At 43.0% G+C, this 23,393-nt stretch overlaps 1 protein-coding gene across 4 annotated transcripts in view; it reads left to right on the top strand.

Annotated features, from left to right (window-relative positions):
* kdm5c (lysine demethylase 5C) overlaps positions 1 to 23,393 on the top strand; it is a 79,291-nt gene that overhangs the window by 16,973 nt on the left and 38,925 nt on the right. For all 4 annotated transcript variants that reach the window (XM_084333146.1, XM_084333144.1, XM_084333145.1 and 1 more), the window contains 9 exons: positions 2,266 to 2,567; positions 5,892 to 6,050; positions 6,657 to 6,776; positions 9,708 to 9,866; positions 13,840 to 14,021; positions 16,322 to 16,484; positions 17,244 to 17,363; positions 17,953 to 18,147; positions 22,287 to 22,468. In XM_084333146.1, coding sequence (XP_084189272.1) covers positions 2,266 to 2,567; positions 5,892 to 6,050; positions 6,657 to 6,776; positions 9,708 to 9,866; positions 13,840 to 14,021; positions 16,322 to 16,484; positions 17,244 to 17,363; positions 17,953 to 18,147; positions 22,287 to 22,468 — 1,582 coding nt within the window. The remainder of the gene's footprint in view (positions 1 to 2,265; positions 2,568 to 5,891; positions 6,051 to 6,656; positions 6,777 to 9,707; positions 9,867 to 13,839; positions 14,022 to 16,321; positions 16,485 to 17,243; positions 17,364 to 17,952; positions 18,148 to 22,286; positions 22,469 to 23,393) is intronic.

The following is a 23,393-nucleotide window of genomic DNA, read 5'->3' as shown; positions in this document are numbered from 1 at the left end:
TTCACCATCTCCCTCCCTCGCTGTGCAGGCGCCCTGACCGACCTATAGGAGTCGCTGTTTACAACAACCAGAATACCACCCCACCGGCTTCCCTCCCGCTGACTGCCAATTGAGCCAGTATGACGGCCGGCCAAGCCAGAGGCAACGCTGACAGCCGGATTCGATACCAGTGTGTCTTGCGTTGGTGACGAGCGCTTAGACCGCTGCGCCACCCAGCCGCCTTAATGTATGGAACTTCTGTAATGTTAGCTGAGGTAGCAACGGTAATCAGTAGTAATATGTAACTTATGTAACGTTAGCTAAGCTAGCAACGGTGATCAGTAGTAATGTATGTAACTTATGCAACGTTGGCTGAGATTAGCAATGGTAATCCGTAGTAATATATGTAACTTATGTAACGTTAGCTAAGCTAGCAATGGTAATCAGTAGTAATGTATGTAACTTATGTAACGTTAGCTGAGGTAGTAACAGTAATCCGTAGTAATGTATAACTTCTGTAATGTTAGCTAAGCTAGCAAGCAACGGTAATCAGTGGTAATGTATGTAACGTTGGCTGAGATTATCAATAGTAATCGGTAGTAATATGTAAAGTATGTAACGTTAGCTGAGCTAGCAACGGTAATCAGTAATGCATGTAACTTTACGTTAGCTGAGGTAGCAACGGTAATCAGTAATGCATGTAACTTATGTAACTTTACGTTAGCTGAGCTAGCAACGGTAATCAGTAATGCATGTAACTTTACGTTAGCTGAGGTAGCAACGGTAATCAGTAATGCATGTAACTTATGTAACTTTACGTTAGCTGAGGTAGCAACGGTAATCAGTAATGCATGTAACTTATGTAACTTTACGTTAGCTGAGGTAGCAACGGTAATCAGTAATGCATGTAACTTATGTAACTTTACGTTAGCTGAGGTAGCAACGGTAATCAGTAATGCATGTAACTTATGTAACTTTACGTTAGCTGAGGTAGGAACGGTAATCAGTAATGCATGTAACTTATGTAACTTTACGTTAGCTGAGGTAGCAACGGTAATCGGTGGTGTCGCTCCTTGTGCCCTGTGCACTTTCCATTTTCCATGTACGACGGCGCGCTTCACGCTCTGATCACAGCCGTAGTTTTCTTGGTCATCCACATGGCGGTTCAATCGATTTACACTCCAGCACAATATAAACACAGGCTCAAACCAGTCGATACAAGGCTACATCAGATATGTATCTTGTTGCCAGAGTTGGGAAAGAATACTTCTGCGGGCGAGTTACACTCGCGCCAAACTGGAAGTGGCGATCGGTGCATCGAGGAAATTCCTCCGCCAGAGATATATTGTGGTGTGGATCAATACACACACTCGAGTGCATTTGGATCGCTTTCAAAGCGCGAATTTCGGCCTTTATTGCGCCATACAAACCGGAAATTGATCTAGGAGATCGACGTCAAATAATTGGGATATTTTTCCTCCAGTGTCATCGGCGAACGGTAAGAGGACACTTAATGTTATTTTCAGCCCGATTGTCCATTTCTTTGTTTGCTATCAGTCTGATCAATATATCAACCCATACTATAAATAAAGCCGTTACTGACTATCAAGGAATTATAAACGACCCCCCCCCCCCTTTCCTTCACGCATGATGAAGCATAATGTATACCGATAATATGCATTTGAATTTTTTAATATAGCGTGTATAGGAAAGAAACGCCAATCGATAATCTATCATATGCTTCGGGGCCTATAACTAGCGTTTTTGGAATTACAGCAGAAAAGCTTAAAAACATACTTATATTCTCGACGGTATTAACACAACAATGTATGAATGAAAAAAATATAATTTTCCCACATCCGGAGCCATAGATAATCGATGTTGAATGGGCCATAGTAATGCAGATATAGCTATAATATTTAAAAAGTTATAGCCCTGCAAAGAAGGTAAACATCTCCATAGGCTTACAGCGGTGGCAGACTGGGTATAATGATGGGCATACTGCGTGGCAATCAATGTGTTAACTAATCTCATTGTATTTAACACTGTAAAGTATTTTTATTACGTTTTTTTGGTTTTCTGTTTCTTTGCTTGCATGTAATTTTAGCCATCTTAATTGTTAATTTCATTATGCATTGTGTGTTGAGTACTGACTTTAAATAATTCTGTTTTGCAATAATAATTGTTTTTGTGTGGACCCCAGGAAGACTAGCTGGTTGCTATGGCACCAGCTAATGGGGATCCGTAATAAAATAAAATCAAAATAATCTTGCGCTCCTCTTCTAGACGAGTTACCTCAGACCGTTACCATCTTGGACAACGCAGTAGCGCCCGCCGGGGCTTCCTCCGCCGACGCCACCCCGATCAAGGAGGAGGCGGAGAAGCGAGCGGACCGCAGCGTGTCGGCGGCCCCCCCGGCGTCCCCCACCGCCGGCCCGGTGAAGAAGGAGGTGAAGAAGGAGGACCCGGGGGAGGCGGATCGAAAGGAGAAGGACGAGGAGCAAGTCGACGAGGACGGAGATGGAAACGGGGGGCCCTGCACCAAGATGACCATGAGGCTGAGACGCAGCCTCAACAACCCTCAGTTTGTGAGTCTTAACCCATTCAGTGCCAACCACGAGATTAGTTGGGTTAACTCGCCATGCGTTGAGTGCCAAAACCAGAGAAAACTCAGGTTTTAATCGTTATTTCTTTTATTAGCAATATCCATTCATTTTTCATCCATCCAGCCTGACGCTATCATTGGGAATGGGTCTGAGCTCGAAAAGGGCAAATACCGCCGCCTATCGTCTCCCGGATGGTATTGCACATCATTGGATTGGATTGGGTGGGACTGCATCAGAAAAAAACTCCGCTCCCGGGGTTTCCCTTCTCGGGCAAGCAGTATCTGTTACCACATTCACTGGGGAGGCTTGGAGCAGCTTTCGATTATGTGTTTTGGTGCTATAACGTTGGATCAATAAACGCGATCAATATTTGCAATGGCGATCAGGAATTGGATTAATCTTTTTGCAGAACATCTGATGTGTGGTAAGGACTCTATGTTACCAGTCTTGGGTTAATCAGATGTTTTTTTCTCCGCCATCGCAGTGTGTGTGTGTGTGTGTGTGTGCGTAACGTTAGCGTTGACCACGGCATGGATAATCGATTTTTCAGCCCGCTTCTCTAGCGTGCATAAGTACACATATACTATCGATAATCTAGCGTTTATTTGAAAAACAAAAATCTGCTGAAAAAGGACGATGTGTTTAGTGTATTCCAGTAAAGGGCTATTATGGCGGAATTCCTCTGGAATTACTAGACATCTCCAAAACTGTACTTGTATTCAAAACGGTATAAAACGGAAATGTACCAATGAAAAATCAATCCGTTTTGTACATGTTCACTGCAAGCAAGTCATTGATAAGCGAGGGGTGTTTTAGACCCATAGCCATAATTTAAGATATAGTTTAAGCGTTCGCAAATGTCCCCGTCCTCCCATTGACTTCCTTACTGGCACGCTAGCCCTAATATGGTCAAAGGGGCGTGGCTCTGAATTAGGGGTGGACGGTATGGTCTAAAATTTATATCACGGTATAATTTGAAGCATAGACTGTAACGGTATATATCAGTGTTTCCGTTAGAATAATTTTTTTTGCCTGATAGGCAGGCTATATAAAGAATGGCATCCTCAAGGCATGTAGATTTATAATATTTTAACTTAAAACTAGGCTACTTTTGCGTATAAAGTCATTATATTCCAAATAAAATAAGTCCCGAGTCGAGACTCCGTGCTGCTCCCATTGCAAACAGCAGGGCTGGATGCTGGATTTTGCTAGAAGCATATGTAGCTGCAGAGCCGCAGAGCCAGGGGCTCTTTCAGGTCAATTCAGGGCAATTCAGCCGTTGGGTGGGGGGGCGCTGTTGAGCGGCTTGTGACCAGACCTGAAAGAGCCCCTGGCTCTGCGGCTCTGCAGCTGCATGCTATTTCGCAAATCCACTGCTGCAGCCTTCCTCCCGCTGCAGCCAATGTTTACAGCAAACTGTAGTTGATCGCCAGGTATGTTTTATTAACGTAGAATAATTCATATAAGAAAAACGATAGGTAAGATCTCTTAGGCCTAACAAAATTAATAGTTGGTTAAAAAAAAAAAAAAACACTTCATTTTTTTTTTTTTTTAGAATAAAGTTTCATAGAAATCTTAGTCAAACATTTAGTATTATGGATATTAAACATGCTGGCAGAGTACATGCATCCATGTTGTTGTGAACATTTGAATTAAATAAAGAAATTGCCTATCCATAGTCGCCGTGGGAAAGAATAAAATAAAAAAATAAAATAAAATAAATTCCCTACCTACCCATGGCCAAACTGACAACCAACCTGAAACCAACTATTAATTTTGTTAGGCCTTACCTTTCTCCACTGGTTAAAAATGCCAGGAACTGAAATTGAAACTTGCTGTGCGCCGCGGTGATATGTGTTTATTATGAAATGACAATTGCGTGTTGACACGCCCAGTGCGCCCACTGCGCGAAGCCTCCTAAATAACTTTTTCCAGTTTGCACATATCTATTATCTATGACTAATTCTATCTATTTTTAGGGGCAAATGCGATTGAAATAGTCGCGCTGTGGTTACATGACGACAACGTCATTGCTATTTTAGAGCTGCTCTACCGGTTACACGGTATAGTCAAAATCCATACCGTAGAGCAAATTCATACCGTTTATACCGTATACCGTTTATACCGTCCACCCCTACTCTGAATGAGTTAAAGATCAAAGTAAGCCAGTGCAAAGTCAAGTGAAGATGTCGTATGAGATGTACATGTACATTTAGTCATTTAGCTGACGCTTTTATCCAAAGCGACTTTCAAGTTCTGTACGACAAGTCATCAGGAAGGGTACAACTGATGACTAATGTACTGTTGATTTGATTATATCTTTTAGAAAAGCCTCAATGGACTGGTGTCGAAAACTAGCACTTGTGCTATAAACACGCAAAACAGCGCATCTGGTCTGTCCACTGTGGCTGGTCCAATGTGGCTGTGGTCTCGTTAAAGAACCTATCGCAAAGAGTAGAGGGGGTTCCCCGACGTTCCTGGCAAAATTCCCAATCAGGTCTCTGACATAAAGGCCACCTAATCATCCCTCTCCCCCCTTAATTGGCTGATATCAATCCCTGTCTCCTGAGCCGTTCAGCCATTGTGTAGTAGTGTGATGTGTGCCTGGTGCCAGTGTATGGCAGCCATTGAGCCTGCGTAGCCCAAGGTTGGGTGCTACCAGTGGTGGTGAAGGAGGCAATTTCCACCCTACATTGTGGGGAGTGCTTTGAGTGTCTAGAAAAGTGCTATATAAATGTAATGAATTATTATTATTATTATTATGAACTAATGCTTTTTAATCCATTTTTAAAACCCTCAACACCAGCTGGAAGTAGTTATAATTTGGGCCGGGTGATATGGCCAAACATTTTATCACGATAACATTTTTCATATCGTTCGATATCGATAATTATCGATATTTTTATTGAAAAAAAAATATATATATATATTATTTAAACAAATGTATGTTTATTTTGCAGCAATTCTTTGTCGTTGCCGCCATCTTTAGTGTTACAGTCCCTCACACTCCAGTTCTCAGGCTGCAGCTGGTTTGAAAGCGAAAGTAAACCGGCTTCTCTGCTGGCTGTGGCTCCAGGGGAGTTGAACAGTTCTGGCTCTGCTAGTTTCTTTTCTATCTTTTGGTGCTTTTTCGGTGGACAAACCACCTGTGCACATGTGCACCGTGACTCGTGACTGGAGACTAGCTCTGCTAGCACACATAGCCTACTGTACATTATTATTATTATTTTTTATTATCGATTTATTCAAATATATCGCGATTATGGCCTAGCCCTTGTTATAATCCGCGTCTCCTCTCCGGCCCAGGTGGACTCCTTCGTGTGTCGGATGTGCGGCCGCGGGGACGACGACGAGAAGCTGCTGCTGTGCGACGGCTGTGACGACAACTACCACACCTTCTGCCTGCTGCCGCCGCTCACCGAGCCGCCCAAGGGCAACTGGCGCTGTCCCAAGTGCATCAGAGAGGCAAGTGATCCGTGTCGCTCCGCAACGAGAGCCACAGGTTTTTCTTTTTTTAATTATTATAATTTTTTGCCCTTTTTTGAGGGCACCCCATCCACCCCCCCCCCCCCCCCCCTTTTCAGGGGACAACGTTATTATTTATTATACATTTTAACTATTTACAGTGCAAAAAAAATTATAAAAAGTGTAGGAAAATAAGAAAAATATTGACATTTCATTGCCCTCTCGGAGGGGGGAACTCAGACTAGACATTGATAAACAAATTACAACTAAGGACAATGAAGGACAACAACGAATACACATGACAAGGGAAAGGGGGGGGGGGGGGGCATAGGGGAGTAAATAAAGTAGGGGGTGAGGAGGGGGATTGAGAGAAGGGTGGGTTGTGGAGTGGAGGGCTCACGGGTCAATCTCATGTGATTAGCAGCCTAGATTATCCACAAGCAAATTCCCAGATGCTATTAAATTGTGAGACTTCGATGTGATCCACGGTTGAGATTTTTTCCTGTGATATGTAGAAAGAGTTTTCGAAACACTCCCGTCCTCGGAGAGGGGCGTCGTCTTCTCGCACTTAATTGACTCTACTTCCCCCCCCCCCCCCCCCCCCAGGCGTGCAAGAAGCCGTCGGAAGCGTTCGGCTTTGAGCAAGCGACGCGGGAGTACAGCCTGCAGAGCTTCGGGGAGATGGCAGACACCTTCAAAGCGGATTACTTCAACATGCCGGTGCATGTGAGTGTGTGAACCCCCACCGCACACAAGGGAACGTGTCGCTGTTTGTTCCACCTCCTTACCAAATGGATGCTGATTTGAGAGATTTTAAACTCGACTCTTAGTGTATATACCATATATATATATACATTTATATATTTATATCGACAGCACATATATATATATATATATATGTCTCAATATACCTGTATATTATCTTTCTATATAACTACTTATACACCTGCATATAACTCATATAACTGTATGATGGCATGTATATTAATGCTGTATATATATATATATTTATTCTTACCGTATACAGTATGTCTAGCCACAGCGGTCTGTACATACAGCACCTGCATATAATCCTTTATACATGTCTAGATACTATATCTATATCTGTACATATCCCTTACCTACTCTTACTAGTTACCGTAATTCCTCTAATAGTAACCCCGGCTTGTATTTGTTTCAACTGTAGCGGATACCAGGCTTGTATTAGGAGGAGGCATGTATAAGAGAGAGGCCTATATTTCTAATTTTCAAACGGATCATAATGAATAAATCAACATTTTGTGTCAGTTTGAACCCAGTAAAATGTACTGGGTTCATTTATTGAAACCAAGTACTGTATGAAATACGGTAGTAAACAGTGCAATTACAGGTGGTCAAAAAAAGTAAAATAAAGTAAAATAGTGCAATCACAATACTGGTATAATAATAATAACTTCGTTTTATACAATTCTGAGGTAGGCTTACTCTCTTGGTAAACATTAACACCATACCATTATATGGTATTTACTGCACAGCCAGGCCAGCATATAACAACAATAACAAAATATATTGTAGTGATGCACGATATATCGGCCGCCGATATAATATCGGCCGATATGGCCGTTTTTTTACACATCGGTATCGGTCCGATATCAAGATAGGGCCGATATTAAAAAAAAAAAAAAAAAAAAAAATATTATCTTTTTTTTCTTCTTTTTACATGTTTTGGCCTTAAATAGTTTCAAAATATCAGTCATTTCTGAAAATAAGTTACAAAAGTAAAAGAAAATTATGCGTTTTGGAAAATAGCTCTTTATTTGATTATCATAAAAAAGTGTTTTCTATACAGAGATATCGACATCGGTAAATATCGGTATCGGCCAGAACAGCAATATTAATATCGGTTATCGGTATCGGCCACAATTTTCACATCGGTGCATCACTAATATATTGCCTATGGTAAATCCGTTGAGGGAAATACCGTAATTCCTCTAATATACATGAAACCCGGCTTGTATTAGGAGGCCGGCTTATAATTGCTTAGCTCAACAGCGCACCCGGTCATTAATAGAGACCCGGTTTTTAATTGAATACCGGTTACTATTAGAGGAATTACGGTACGCTGCTGGCCAGTATGACTTACTACCATACTGTCTTTATACCTGTATCACTGTACATATTAATACTACAACTCTGTACATACATCTGATTAGCACTATTAACTCGGTAGTACTAATTTATATACCCAGTTTAATCACCTGTACATTGTATTGCACTTTACTGTTACATTTGCACTCTGGTTAACCCTTTCACTACCACACCACAGAAGGTTAACCCTTTACTATCACACTACAGAAGGGTTAACCTTCTGTAGTGTGGTAGTGAAAGGCTTAACCCTTTGCCGTGTGGCAGTGAAAGGGTTAACCTTCTGTATTGTCGCAGTGAAAGGGTTAACCCAGGGAACAAAATAACTAGACGCCATTTGCCAAATGCGTGTAGATTTACCGTCTGGCGTCTAAAAATAATAGTCTGCCCGCCAGCTGGCGTGTAGTTCATATCGATACTCTTATTTTGAAAATCCTGTGCGGGTCTCATTGCCGCCCCAAGCGCAGCTCCAGTCATAATATCTGGGCTCCGGCAGCTAGCAACGTTCAGGTTCATATGATACTCTTATTTTGATAAACCCTTAGCAACTCCGCGAGTCATATGATATCCGCCCACTCCGTGTTGTTTCTTGAAAACAGAGCAGCAGCGTTAAACACAGCAGCGTTAACACAGCAGTGCGCCTACAGACGCGAAATAAGTCCGTGATGTTTTTCTTCTTCTCACAACGAGTCCAATGCAGCTACATGCTTTGCACCGTCGCCATTCCTTTATGCCCACATCGCCCGAAATTAACGTTTATGTACCAATCACTACAACGTTAACGTAAGCTAACAAGCTAATCCTGATGATCAGACGAGACAGAGCCATAGTGAACAGCACCACCCCTTCCCTGTGTGTGTGCGTGCGTGCGTTTGGAAAGATGACCGAGTCACTAGTCAGGACTCAGGACAGGAGTATATTATAGTAAACTGAGGATTACTGAGGATGGACAGATAATGTTGATATTCAAATATAAAAAAGTTTTGAGAGGAGTGGAAGTTTGAAGACAGACTACAATATGATGCGGGGGTGGTGAGTTGAAACAGTGTGTGTGTGTGTCCCGACCCCACTTCTATGTTTCAATAAATTATTTGCATTTAAAACTATTAACGCTGACTCATTCCTTCAGTCCACTCAAAATTATGCTAATATTCCATATGTTGTTTATGATATTAATTGAAAATAGCATATGAGAGTATTATATGTAATAATAACACATGGCGATATACTAAAAAGCTATTTATAATTTTTGGCTGGTAAAAAAATCTGCCCGGCTGGTACTTTTAAAAATCGACCAGCCAAATGGCTGGTAAGTCAAAAAGTTAAGTTTGTTCCCTGGGTTAACCGTTTGGTAGTGCGGCAGTGAAAGGGTTTTAACCTAACCTCTTTTTCATTGTTACTGTACTTGTGCTGCTGCGTAATGGCGATACGTTTAGAATGTGATCATGTGACCTTGTGCGCTCTCTCTCTCTCCGTGCAGATGGTTCGTGTTGAATGTGATCATGTGACCTTGTGCGCTCTCTCTCCGTGCAGCTGGTTCCCACGGAGTTGGTGGAGCGGGAGTTCTGGCGGCTGGTCAGCAGCATCGAGGAGGACGTGACGGTGGAGTACGGCGCGGACATACACTCCAAAGAGTTCGGCAGCGGCTTCCCAATGAACAACGGCAAGAGGCATCTCAGCACGGAGGAGGAGGTGTGTACAGGGTTCGCACAAGGTCCTTGAAGTGCTTAAAGTGCTTGATAAAAAAAATTAAATAAGTCTAAGCCTGGAATTCCTTGAAAAACAGCCAAATTTTTTAACAAGGTGCTTAGAAAGTCATTGAAATTCAAATCAACCATTCGCATTGAATGTTTAGTTCATCCATGATCAAATTGTTCTGAATCAAGAAATCGAAATTATTTTTGTTCTGTTTTAATCAAATCTGACGCCTCATTTCTTCATGTGTGATGCTCTAGCTTGCTCTAGCTGGCAAGCAGGCCAAGAAGATGCTTAAAACAACAGCATTTAAAAGTGAATTGTGGGGCGCCCTCGTTGTTCGCAAATTTCGCACCACATATCAGGCATACAGGTTAAGCCTGCATCGTTAGTCGTTAATCTGTCCACGCTGAATTAAACCCTCTATTTTCCTCACTTTCCTTTTTTGGATTTATCCATGGTTAGCTTACTGGGGGGTCGGAAACTCAAGATTAGCCACCTGCAGACGGCAGGGACAGGCACGGGGTGTGACGTACTGTATATTTTTGTTGACAATATTTTAGTTGATGAAATATTTTTTCATTTCAGTGTCACAGTATGACATCGATCTCCAAAATAAGAGAACAAAAAAGAAATAAATAAGCCGCAGCTGATTGGCTAATATATAAAGAGCCGCAGGTTGCCAACCCCTGCTCTAGGGGCTTGTATGTGGCATTCACCAAGAAGCAAAGTGATACTAAGATTATATCAATATAAAATACCCCCCCCCCCCCCCCCCCCCCCCCCCCCTCAAACGCACACAAGGAACATTCACAATACATACAAGCAGGTCTACAGATAGACACTGAAGTAGGCACTTATGCCATACGGCTTCAAGTTTAGAGAAAATAAAGTAAAGAAACTATAAATAATGACGGGAAGAAATGAACTAAATACAACAAGCCATCAGACCACAGTTGGGTAACCTGCTTTGTATGATTTTCTTTCCGTTTTTTTCTTATCATTTCCTTGTGTGAGGCATTTGAATGGGATCCAACAGATGCCTCTTACCTTGCTTCCAGCTTCTGAATGGCTTCTTCTTTTGTTTGTTCACCACAATGTTAATATTTGTTCTTGGAGAATCTTCAACCCTCCCTTCACATTTCATTTCAACCTTTATTTAAAATCGTAAGCATCTGAGGTTTCCCTCATTTACAGAAAAAACTACGATTGTACAGTACATAATAAAAACAATATTCAAAGAAATTTAAACACAAATAAAAAAACTTTTCAAAATAATTTAAAAAGATCAACTAAAACAGTTACAGGTAGTCACACAATGGTCTGAAATCATACGTTTAAACATTCCAAGGGAAGGGAGAACCTCCAATTTCAGCAAGAGTTGAAGGACATTCCATGAGTTAGAGGCATCAAAGGAAAAGGCTGACTTCCCTAGCTCAGAACAAATTTGAGGAACCCTAAGAACCATCCAGTCATTCGATCGAGTTGAATAGGTTCCAATATTCCAATCTAACAGTGAGGAGATATACGGTAAACAGGTTGTTTACCAATGTAACATGTAAAACACACTCCACCTGGAACCCTGTAATGATATTATATTCAGTCTTGTGTGTTGTGTTTCCTTTTTATTAGATACAAACTACTAGGGCTGTTCTGTTTATTAGAGAGAGGCTTATATAAGAGGCAGGCCGTAATTTCACAAACTGGCCAATTGTAATTGTGATTGATTGATTGATTGATTTTATTTAGACATAAACATATACAGATGAGTATTTGCTTTGTCAGGGTGAAACTGTGGTGGATTAACGTAACACTGAAGTTGGAACTGTCTATAGGTTGCGGGGTCCGGGGACGATTTAGCGTGTGGTACCTTCTCGACTACCTCAGTCGAATCGAGTTGCATTGATACAGTAACATGCAGTAGCTTTAGCTGACGCTATCATAGCCATCATGATCTGTAATGCCAACTGGACAACGCCAGCCCCGCCTGCCAACGCCATATAGATAGCGAACGTTAACGTTTGCAAAACAAAGCCAACGTCATCCAGCCGACACCACAGATCTAGATATGACAACGTTAGCTAACGCTAAAGCTAACGCCAACGAGAGGGAAATGTTAATGTAGTCAGTGTAGCGGGAGGCAGCACTTGATTTGCATTGGCAAGAGTTTATCATTCTATATCACGGCACGAAAAATAAAATAAACTTTTTTTTGCGACCTTGTATTGGAAGCCGGCCTGTATTTGTCTCCATGTATCGAACCCCCGGCTTATATAAGAGGCCCGTCCTTTATTCGAGTTCCCCTCCACTATTAGAGGATTTACGGTAATCGATTTTAATCAGGCAGCCCTACCATGTTAGGGTTCGTACGGGTGCTGGAAATCCTTGAAAATGCTTGTATTTCATTGTGGTGTTTTCAAGGTTTGAAATGTGCTTGAATTGTGTATAAAGTGCTGGAAAGTTATTGTAATTGCACTGTATACTTTCATAATAAATCGTTATCGGACTTAATAGTTAGGTTTTTAGATAAACAAATAAAATTCGGAGAGCGCCTAATTGCTTTCGCCTTTCACGCAAAATGAAGAGGAGTCCTCTCTCGAGCCTCGCCACGGCCCCCCCCCCGCCCCTCCTGAAAGCTTGCTTTAATCCCAGTAACGTTAGTGAGCTAACGTTAGCAAGCTTATTTATTTAAAAAAAACTTTAGCAAGCTAGTGAGCTAGCGTTGCCACAGACGGCTATGTTTATTATTCATGTTGACAACGACAAGCGACACCGTAAGGTGAGTTAATAAATTCACTCTGAAAATCTGCTCCTCTCTGATAAACTGACTCTTCGGTCAGAGCGTCCAGTCTGCACAACTTGAGGGCGCTCGCTCTGACACACTGAAAGGCAATTTACCTTAAAACAAGTTTTGTTTAGCTAACGCCATTATGCATCGGAGCTGTGGTTTCGCTGTGATCAACATATCTAACGAGCAAATCAATTCTTTCTATTTTAAGGAATGTTCTGTAGGATATGTCTGCAACATAAGAAGTGGGGTAGCTGTTTGTGTGAAATAACAATCGAGGAGACTAGAGCGTGTGTCAACTGTGCGTCTGTATTGCAACCAATAACATGGGCATCATATAGCTTACATCCAGGTCCCTGCTGGGACGTACCAACTGAACACCACTGTGGGGGGTTATATAAAAATTCTAGGTTGATTTGATTTTGTATACATTTTAAGGCTCAAGGAGCTGATTGACTGCCTACCTCAAAGACTGTTTACTTATTTTGCACATTTTCAGTAAATATTTGATTGAAATTTAAGTTTTATCTGGTGATTATTTGAGTGATTGTTTCATATTGGCTCAGCCAGGTTATATAGGATGTCTACATCATTTTGGTTGTTTATAGCACAATTATATCTGATTTAATGTGATGGAAGAAGTGAAATTATCATGTGTAAATATTTAATTTACCACAGCCGTGTAAGATGCTGTAAAAGCTTGAAAAGGCACCTTGAAAAAGCTTGAAAAGTGCTTGAATTTTGCTTTGGAAAAGGTGTAAGAACCCTTGTATTGTAACCCTTTCACTGCCACACTATCAAATGGTTAACCCCTTCACTGCGACAATACAGAAGGTTAACCCGTTCACTGCCACACGACAAAGGGTTAACCCTTTCACTACCACACTACAGACGGTTAACCCTTTCACACCCTTTTAGTGTGGTTGTGAAAGGGATAATGGACCTATCCGCTGTCTTTTCAACTTCTTTTCTACTTCCCAAGCAACATTGGAGGATCGAGAAAAGACAGTGGGGTTTGAGACAGGTCAATCGGATGGTTCTCTGTTGTGAGAAATGTCATGACCCTAGTGAAAGGGTTAAAGTGTGCTCTATAAATAAAATGTATTATAATAGTAGCAGCTCAAAGACTAGTACCATCCAATGTTTCCCCTCTGACCCTGTGTGTCCCTGCCTCCCCTCCAGGAATACGCCCGCAGTGGCTGGAACCTGAATGTGATGCCAGTCCTGGAGCAGTCCGTCCTGTGTCACATCAACGCAGACATCTCTGGCATGAAGGTTCCCTGGCTCTACGTGGGCATGGTGTTCTCGGCCTTCTGCTGGCACATCGAGGACCACTGGAGCTACTCCATCAACTACCTGCACTGGTAACCATCGCTGGTCCTTATGTTCTAGTCATGATGTGTCATCACTTATATTTTGTTATATATATATATACTGACCTTGAAACATTAGGGATGGGCATCGGTTTTTGAATAGTTGTTAAATTTATAAAAAATTATCTAATAGTTTATGCGAATATTGTTTTGTAAATATGAAATAAATGTCCCCTTGTTTTTACCGGCACCTACACTGTGTAGTGTGTTGAGAAGGGACCCTATTAACTGTTACACCGCTGTAACGGCATGCTGGTTATAGGTAGCTAGCTAGCCAGGTAGCATAACAGTCTGTTAACAGCTGGGAGAACGGAAAAGAAAGATGAAGAGAGAGTGACCGGAGATGTTATTACATGGTAGCAACGCTTTGTACATTTGCCATGTTGTTTCACTAAGTTCACACATTTCAAGCTGTGATGTAACGTTCAAAATGAATGCTTTATGTTCCCGTGGTCCACTAGCGTCAGCTGTTAGCAATGATGGCAGCCAACTAGCTTGCTTGTTTGATTATCTCACGTTCGCTATTAAGTCAAAACTAAATCATATGTAATGGGGAGGGGGGGGGACGGTGGCGATTATCTATTAGTATTTTGTGAGTTTTGCCCATCCCTACCAGACACCAGCTATATAATGGTACATAGTTGGCTGTTTAAGTCTGCCCCCCGTCTTCAAGCTACTTTGGGTGGTTTCCAGCCTGTGTTCTAAGGCTAATACAGAGTTAAACTGGCTGGTGGAATCCTGAATCTATCAGCCACTGTTGTTGGTAAATGAAAATGTTAGTTTCATCATGTCCTGGTTATGTCCTGGTTATAGTATATACAGTCGGAACCATAAATATTACATTTAAAATATAAATATATCAACACAATTCTCATAATTTTGGCTCCGTACACCACCATGTAGTTGAAATTAAGCAATCAAGGTGTACTTTAAGTCACGACTTTCACACACTTTGCTACACATTTTTGTGCAAATTGTGTCAATGTCCCAACTATTTATGGACCTGACTATGCTGTTTAATGTAGAGGCTGTAATCCTGCTGTAATCAAGGAGTGAGGAAGAGGAAGGAAGGAGTGAGAAAGACGGCAAGGAGTGAGGAAGAGGAAGGAAAGATGGCAAGGAGTGAGGAAGAGGAAGGAGAGATGGCAAGGAGTGAGAGAGGAAGGAGAGATGGCAAGGAGTGAGGAAGAGGAAGGAGAGATGCCAAGGAGTGAGAGAGGAAGGAGAGATGCCAAGGAGTGAGAGAGGAAGGAGAGATGCCAAGAAAGGAGAGATGCCAAGGAGTGAGAGGAAGGAGAGATGCCAAGGAAGGAGAGATGGCAAGGAGTGAGAGGAAGGAGAGATGGCAAGAAGTGAGAGAGGAAGGAGAGATGGCAAGGAGTGAGAGAGGAAGGAGAGATGGCAAGGAGTGAGAGAGGAAGGAGAGATGGCAAGGAGTGAGAGAGGAAGGAGAGATGGCAAGGAGTGAGAGAGGAAGGAGAGATGGCAAGGAGTGAGAGAGGAAGGAGAGATGGCAAGGAGTGAGAGAGGAAGGAGAGATGGCAAGGAGTGAGAGAGGAAGGAGAGATGGCAAGGAGTGAGAGAGGAAGGAGAGATGGCAAGGAGTGAGGAAGAGGAAGGAGAGATGGCAAGGAGTGAGAAAGGAAGGAGAGATGCCAATGAGTGAGAGAGGAAGGAGAGATGGCAAGGAGTGAGAAAGAGGAAGGAGAGATGGCAAGGAGTGAGAAAGGAAGGAGAGATGCCAAGGAAGGAGAGATGGCAAGGAGTGAGAGGAAGGAGAGATGCCAAGGAGTGAGAAAGAGGAAGGAGAGATGGCAAGGAGTGAGAGAGGAAGGAGAGATGGCAAGGAGTGAGAGAGGAAGGAGAGATGGCAAGGAGTGAGAGAGGAAGGAGAGATGGCAAGGAGTGAGGAAGAGGAAGGAGAGATGGCAAGGAGTGAGAAAGGAAGGAGAGATGGCAAGGAGTGAGAGAGGAAGGAGAGATGGCAAGGAGTGAGAGAGGAAGGAGAGATGGCAAGGAGTGAGAGAGGAAGGAGAGATGGCAAGGAGTGAGAGAGGAAGGAGAGATGGCAAGGAGTGAGAGAGGAAGGAGAGATGGCAAGGAGTGAGAGAGGAAGGAGAGATGGCAAGGAGTGAGAGAGGAAGGAGAGATGGCAAGGAGTGAGAGAGGAAGGAAGGAGTGAGAAAGGAAGAAAAAACTGACTCGTAATCAAATGAACAATAACCTGGCTAATAAAAAAAATCTCTTTCTTCCTCTTCCCTCCCTCTGCTCGTTGCTGACGTGTTCTCCAGGGGCGAGCCCAAGACGTGGTACGGGGTTCCCTCTATTGCCGCCGAGAGGCTGGAGGAGGTCATGAAGAAGCTGACCCCAGAACTGTTTGAGTTCCAGCCTGACCTCCTGCACCAGCTGGTTACCATCATGAACCCCAACATCCTCATGGCTCATGGCGTACCGGTCAGTGTCACGCACGCACGCACACACGCGCACACACACACACACAGTCACACACAGTCACACACACAGTCACACACACACACAGTCACACACACACACAGTCACACACAGTCACACACACAGTCACACACACACACAGTCACACACACACACACACACACACACACACACACACACACACACACACACACACACACACACACACGGTAGTGTTGATTCACAGGCATGGACTCATGCAGAGAATCTGCCCTCGTGCTTCGTATCTCAAGTTTTGTTTTATTTGTCACATAATAAGGTACAAGTACATTACAGTGAAATGCTTGGTTCTGTATGAGCCTCCTGAGATTGTGCTTCATACAGTAAAAAAATAAGTTTAAATAAAGTCCAAACACTATACAAACAAAAGTACAATGAGGTACAAAATGCAATGGTTTTTTTTGTATGCAAAAATGAGGTATGGATGTAGTGCAAATCTTTTTGTAATAAATAGATAAAATATGGTGTAGTGTTTTAAAGTGTCTAAAGTGAATGTGTGGATGTGTGTGCAATGAATGTAGATGGATGGGTTAGTGTTGCACAGTCATTGAGCATCACTAACTCATCCATCGACGTTCATCTATGACATGTGTCTGTGTAAAATAACACCTCATACACATACATACCATAACTTGCCAATCGTGTTCATTAAAGCATAATGCACAAAAGGGTACAATGTAGCCTCCTCTTTCTCTCACTAACCTCGATGCATGTGATTGGCAGGTTGTGCGCACCAACCAGTGCGCTGGGGAGTTTGTCATCACCTTCCCCAGGGCCTATCACAGTGGCTTCAATCAGGGATATAACTTCGCTGAAGCTGTGAACTTCTGCACTGCGGACTGGGTGAGGCTGTCCTTTCTGTCCATGTTTAGATTAGATTCAAAGTTATTGTCGTCATACAGCACAAGTACGGTACAACGGAAAGAAGTTTGGCATCCAACCAGAGTGCAAATTTAACAGTAAAGTGCAATATACAATGTACAGGTGATTAAACTGGGTAAAAAATATATACATTTTATAAAGTGTAGTGCTAATCAGATGTATGTACAGAGTTGTAGTATTAATATGTACAGTGATACAGGTATAAAGACACTATGGTCATGGTTGTACTGGCCAGCAGCGTAAAAAGAGTAGGTAAGGGATATGTACAGATATAGATATAGTATCTACGGCGTTGTTCCTTCCTCTTCCTCACTCCTTGCTGTCTCTCCTTCCTCTTTCTCACTCCTTGCTGTCTCTCCTTCCTCTTTCTCACTCCTTACTGTCTCTCCTTCCTCTTTCTCACTCCTTGCTGTCTCCTTCCTCTTTCTCACTCCTTGCTGTCTCTCCTTCTTCTTTCTCACTCCTTGCTGTCTCCTTCCTCTTTCTCACTCCTTACTGTCTCTCCTTCCTCTTTCTCACTCCTCTGTTGTTCCCCCCCCCCCCCCCCCAGCTTCCCGCGGGCCGCTCCTGTATCGAGCATTACCGCCGGCTGCGTCGCTACTGCGTGTTCTCCCACGAGGAGCTCACCTGCAAGATGGCCGCTTGCCCAGAGAAGCTGGACCTCAACCTGGCAGCTGCCACACACAGAGAGATGTTCACCATCGTCCAGGAGGAGAGGAAGCTGAGGAAGGGCCTGATGGAGAGGGTGAGGGGAACTACGTCCACATGTCAGAGTTCATACATGTTCAGACTGTGGTGGGTGAACCTCTGCCCCTCCAGGGGGGTCCGGGTGCATGCCCCCCCTAAACATGTTTTACACTTTAAAGTTAAATACATCAATCTGGTGCACTTTGAGAGCAAAATAAAGAGGCTAGATCTAGGGATGCTCGATATTGGCTTTTTTTTACCGATATTGTCCAACTCTTAATTTCCAATACCGATATCAACCGATACCGATATATCCAGGGTCCCCCCCCCCCCCCCCCCCCCAACATTACATATCTCTTGTCGTGTAATTAACACAATATTATGCATACTTTGACAATAAATAAAATAATAATTTGTTCTTACTTGCTTGCCTGGGTAAATAAAGGTTAAATAAATGTTAAAAAAAAAAAAAAAACGATAGATAGATATTTTCCGATATCACATTTTTATGCCAATATCGGCCGATAATGTCGGACATCCCTAGCTAGATCTATGATGAACTTGGTGCTCAAAACACAAAATCGACTAGAGCAGTGCTTCCCAATCCTCTCCTTGAAGCACCCCAGCCGTTCAATGTATTTGTTAAATTCCACCACCAGCACACCTGATTCAACTTAACTAGCCCTTTATTAGTTGAATCAGGTGTGCTGGTGGTGGAATTTAACAAATACATGGAACGGCTGGGGTGCCTCGGGGAGAGGTTTGGGAACCACTGAGAGCATACATTTGAGACATCAAAGAAATGAAGCAAAAGTGGTTACCTGTGTTGAACTGGTTTATTTTTTAGAAAATAAAAAATAATACTGGATTACTATTACAACTACTACCACTGCCTATACTACTGATACATCCCTATTGGCAAAATGTATATTTAAAAAAAAAATCTAAAAAAGAAAAATGTAATACAATTTTATTTTTGGTTTATTATAAAACTGGTGGGACAAATTAGCGGGCCGCCACAGTCTACGTAATTAATGGGAAACACTGCATGTTGTTCCTCTGTTCTAAGACGGTGTGAATATACTAGTGAACATGAGCAACTCTTTCTCCCAAAGTGCTGAAACTCAAACTTGTGATGTCATCAAGTGTAGAGTCTGAAGCGGCTCCATAGACGATGAATCTGGAATGATTTGTATAGATGACACTGAGAGACACCCAGGGGAATGTTCTGAGTTCCTAATGTACGTTATCTGTTTCAGAACTGAGACCACTACTATAGAATAAAGCTCATTTGGGTATGATAAAGAAAATAATGTTCTGTGGGACCAAAAAAATTTGTCCTGTTCATCGTCAGTGGAGCAGCTCCCAACTTTATACTTGATGACAGTTTAAGTTTGATTCCTACTGCTCTGGTTTCTGGCTTTGGGAGAGAGGTGCTCATGTTCACAAACTGTCTCAGGCCATGTACATAACATATTAGAATAGTTCATTTGAGTAGTGTCCCCTTTAACACTGAGTGCCACGCCCCTTCCGGGAAGTGCATCTGGCCTTGCCGTCCATTAACCCCATGTAAACGCTCACCTTGTTTTTAGAGCTAAACCTATATTTTATATTATAGCTATGGATCTAATAATGCCGCCGATTGTCAGTGAGTTGCTTCTGGTCAACGTGCAAAAAACTGATTATTTTTTCATCCGTACATTTCCGTTTTATACCGTTTTGAATATGAATATAGTTTGGGTGCTTCTGAGTAATTCCAGGAAAAAGACGCGAAAATAGTGTTTTAGTGGAATCCACTTATCACGTTGTCATTTTTTGCCCGATTATCGAATCTTCCTGAAATCAACGCTAGATTATCATTATTATGTCTCCTCGTGCATACATGAAATGGGCCCTGGAGCGCGGCGCTCCCCCCCCCTCCTGCATCCAACGGTAAACAGCCACACACAGCACACAGACAGCTTCAATCGCGGGAGAAAAGCATATCGGATCAACGCAAGATTGGATATAAAGAGTCCTTACCTGGTCTCTGATGTAATGCAAAAAAATAATCCATTTATCTGATCGCCATTCCAGTTATCCACAGCGATCCTGTCTCCGATGTTATTGGGCATTGCACATGAACGGGCGGGCGGGGTTGTCTAAGCCATCCCTACAAGCGCGTGTTTTGCCGGAGTGTTTAGGACCCACTCCCACGCTGCAGCTCTGTCCGTCGGGCGACAGAAACGTAGTTCTACGTTAACGGCACCCAAAGGGTTAAAGGTGCTGTAAGTGGTATATATATATATATTTATTTTTAAATATGTGGTCTACATAAAAAACTATTAACACTGAGTGCCGGGACACGTCTTTTCACGTCTTTGCTGGCCATGCTAAAGTTGCCGGGGGACGCTGTACAGCGTCCTTATATCAATATTTCAAAAATCTGCGATCGGATTCATAAGTCCCCTCCGCTGGCCTGAGATCCACCAGCAGGACCCACTGAGCTCTCTGGCGGTTCAGGAGCGCAATCTGGTGGCCGATCGGCGCAATCGCCAAACAGGATGTTGAATAGAGTTTGTCCTAGACGACCGTAGTACTTCCGGCGCTCGCTATAGGTCCCGCGACTCTGGCTCGTCACACTACACAGTGATCGATTGCCAATAACTCGATAAACAACATGATTTGGACGTATATACCATTATACAAGCTGGAGATGGACCGGGTAAATTTACATCCCATAATGATAAGATTTCAACTCGACGATGATCGCCCAACGGCGCGCGGAGACTGGGGTGAGTTTCAGCGTGTAACGTTACCCTCTTCGATACTAACTGCTATTATCAACATTTGACCCACATTAGATGATTGGTATAACGCTGCCCACGGAATTATAAACGCCCCCTAGCCCATCCGGTCAACATCAGATGACGTGTAGTAACTTCTAGAAGTACGTCTAGTTGGAATTTTTTATATCGCGCTGATTGCCATAAAACTGTATTGCATCATCAATATAATGCATTTGGGGCTATAGATCACGTTCTGGAGAAAGCTGCAGAAAGAGATGAAAACATACTTATACATTAGACCATACTTTACTATGAATATGTGAATGAAAAAGTTTAACGTTGCTACACAATGAACAATACATATAGGACTTTGAATGGGCCCTAATAATGGCAATGTAGCAATAGAATTTAAAAAGTTATAGCCATGCAAAGAAGGGGTACTTCTCCATAGACAAATAGAGCCGGCAACCTATGGTATATCATTAATTTAACCCAAGGCAACCAAAGTGTTAAAATAATAGCTCTACACTCCACTCAATCCATCACTGATAGTGTTTGGTCAGTAACATGGGTCTCCCAGTCCCTCCGCTCTGCAGTAAATGAGAAAATACATTTCCTGGTATCCTGTTCCCATTTTATCCAATCAGGAGAGAGAACTCCACACTGTAAGATTGCTTGAAATAAGTACTCTCTCCTGATTGGATAAAGTGGGAACAGGATACATTTACTTTGTGTTTACTGCAGAGCGGAGGTGGCGGAAGGCTTGTTCCGAACCGCCTCCAGCCGAGTCTAGCAGCATTCGAGGCTGCATTCAATTAATTTAAATTCATTCTCTTTATTAAGTTTCAAGTTTCTTTATTAGTTGTCATACAAAAATACAGAATACTTTTATATGAAATGCTTTTTTCCGTTATGCTCTTGAGAGTGTGCTAGATAAAAATAGATAAAGTATAAAATAGAAAGTCAAGTACGTAAACAAAGGTGTTCAATATACATATATACAATACAATACAGAGTAGAAGAAAATTAGTAACTGAGTTACAATACAGTACAATGCAGAAATGGGATGAGGTACAACTTAGGGTAAGGTGCAATGAGGTATGAATTGTAGTGCAAATCTCTTTACCAATAAATATAAAGTGTGTTAAAGTGTCTAAAGTGGGTGCTACAGTGAGTTGTTTGTTTAAAGTGAGTGTGTGCGGATGTGTGTGCTGTGAGTGTATTTGATGGTTTGTTACATAGTGTTATTGTCGTTGAGCATCCTGATGGCCTGGGGATAGAAGCTCCTTCTGAGTCTCTGTGCTTGCCATGAGACTCCGGTGTCACTTGCCTGACCGCAGCAGGTCAAAGAGGCAGTTGTTTGGGTGACTAGAGTCTTTGATTTTTCTCTCGCCTTCCCCCTGTATTAAAACGGCCGTCTGACCTGCAGGGCATCACCGAGGCCGAGCGGGAGGCGTTTGAGCTGCTGCCCGACGACGAGAGGCAGTGTGACAACTGCAAGACCACCTGCTTCCTGTCTGCCCTGGCCTGCTACAACTGTCCCGAGCGCCTGGTCTGCCTCTACCACACCCAGGACCTGTGCAAGTGCCCCACAGACAAACTCTACCTCAGGTATTACCACACCCAGGACCTGTGCAAGTGCCCCACAGACAAACTCTACCTCAGGTATTACCACACCCAGGACCTGTGCAAGTGCCCCACAGACAAACTCTACCTCAGGTATTACCACACCCAGGACCTGTGCAAGTGCCCCACAGACAAACTCTACCTCAGGTATTACCACACCCAGGACCTGTGCAAGTGCCCCACAGACAAACTCTACCTCAGGTATTACCACACCCAGGACCTGTGCAAGTGCCCCACAGACAAACTCTACCTCAGGTATTACCACACCCAGGACCTGTGCAAGTGCCCCACAGACAAACTCTACCTCAGGTATTACCACACCCAGGACCTGTGCAAGTGCCCCACAGACTAACTCTACCTCAGGTATTACTGCTCATCACTCACCATGTCGTCTTGTCGTTGTGTCGGATCCATCAAAAGACTATTTTTAAAGCGGCACCTCCCCCATTGCGCCTGAAACCGGCCAATTGGCTGTCAGCGGAGGGAGCCTCCCAGTGACGGCGGTTGTTTTATGAAGGCGCTTTGAAGCACTGCGTGTCTGTCGTTGGTCTTTGACTCACCAGACACGAACTTCAACAAACAAATGCATTTTCAACCACCTTACTTGCCGTACTTTTCGCACTATAAGCCGCACCTGAATATAAGCCGCAGCAGCTAAATTGAATGATGTGTACATATATAAGCCGCACTGGACTATAAGCCGCAGGTGTTTTAATGTTTAATTACCATATGTAAGGGTTCGTGCACAGAGGGGATTGTCGGGAAAGAGATGGCTGTTTGAGGAAGCTCCCATTTATTAACATTTTTGTTTAAACCAGTTTGCAGCTCCGGGTACAGTAGGTAGCAACGTTAGCTCTCATAACGTTAGCCAGTTAGCAGCGCCAGGTACAGTAGGTAGCAACGTTAGCTC

Source organism: Notolepis coatsorum (assembly GCF_963971535.1).
Source record: "Notolepis coatsorum genome assembly, chromosome: 17".
Classification (NCBI taxonomy): Eukaryota; Metazoa; Chordata; class Actinopteri; order Aulopiformes; family Paralepididae; genus Notolepis; species Notolepis coatsorum.
This window is presented reverse-complemented; position numbering and strand designations above follow the sequence as displayed.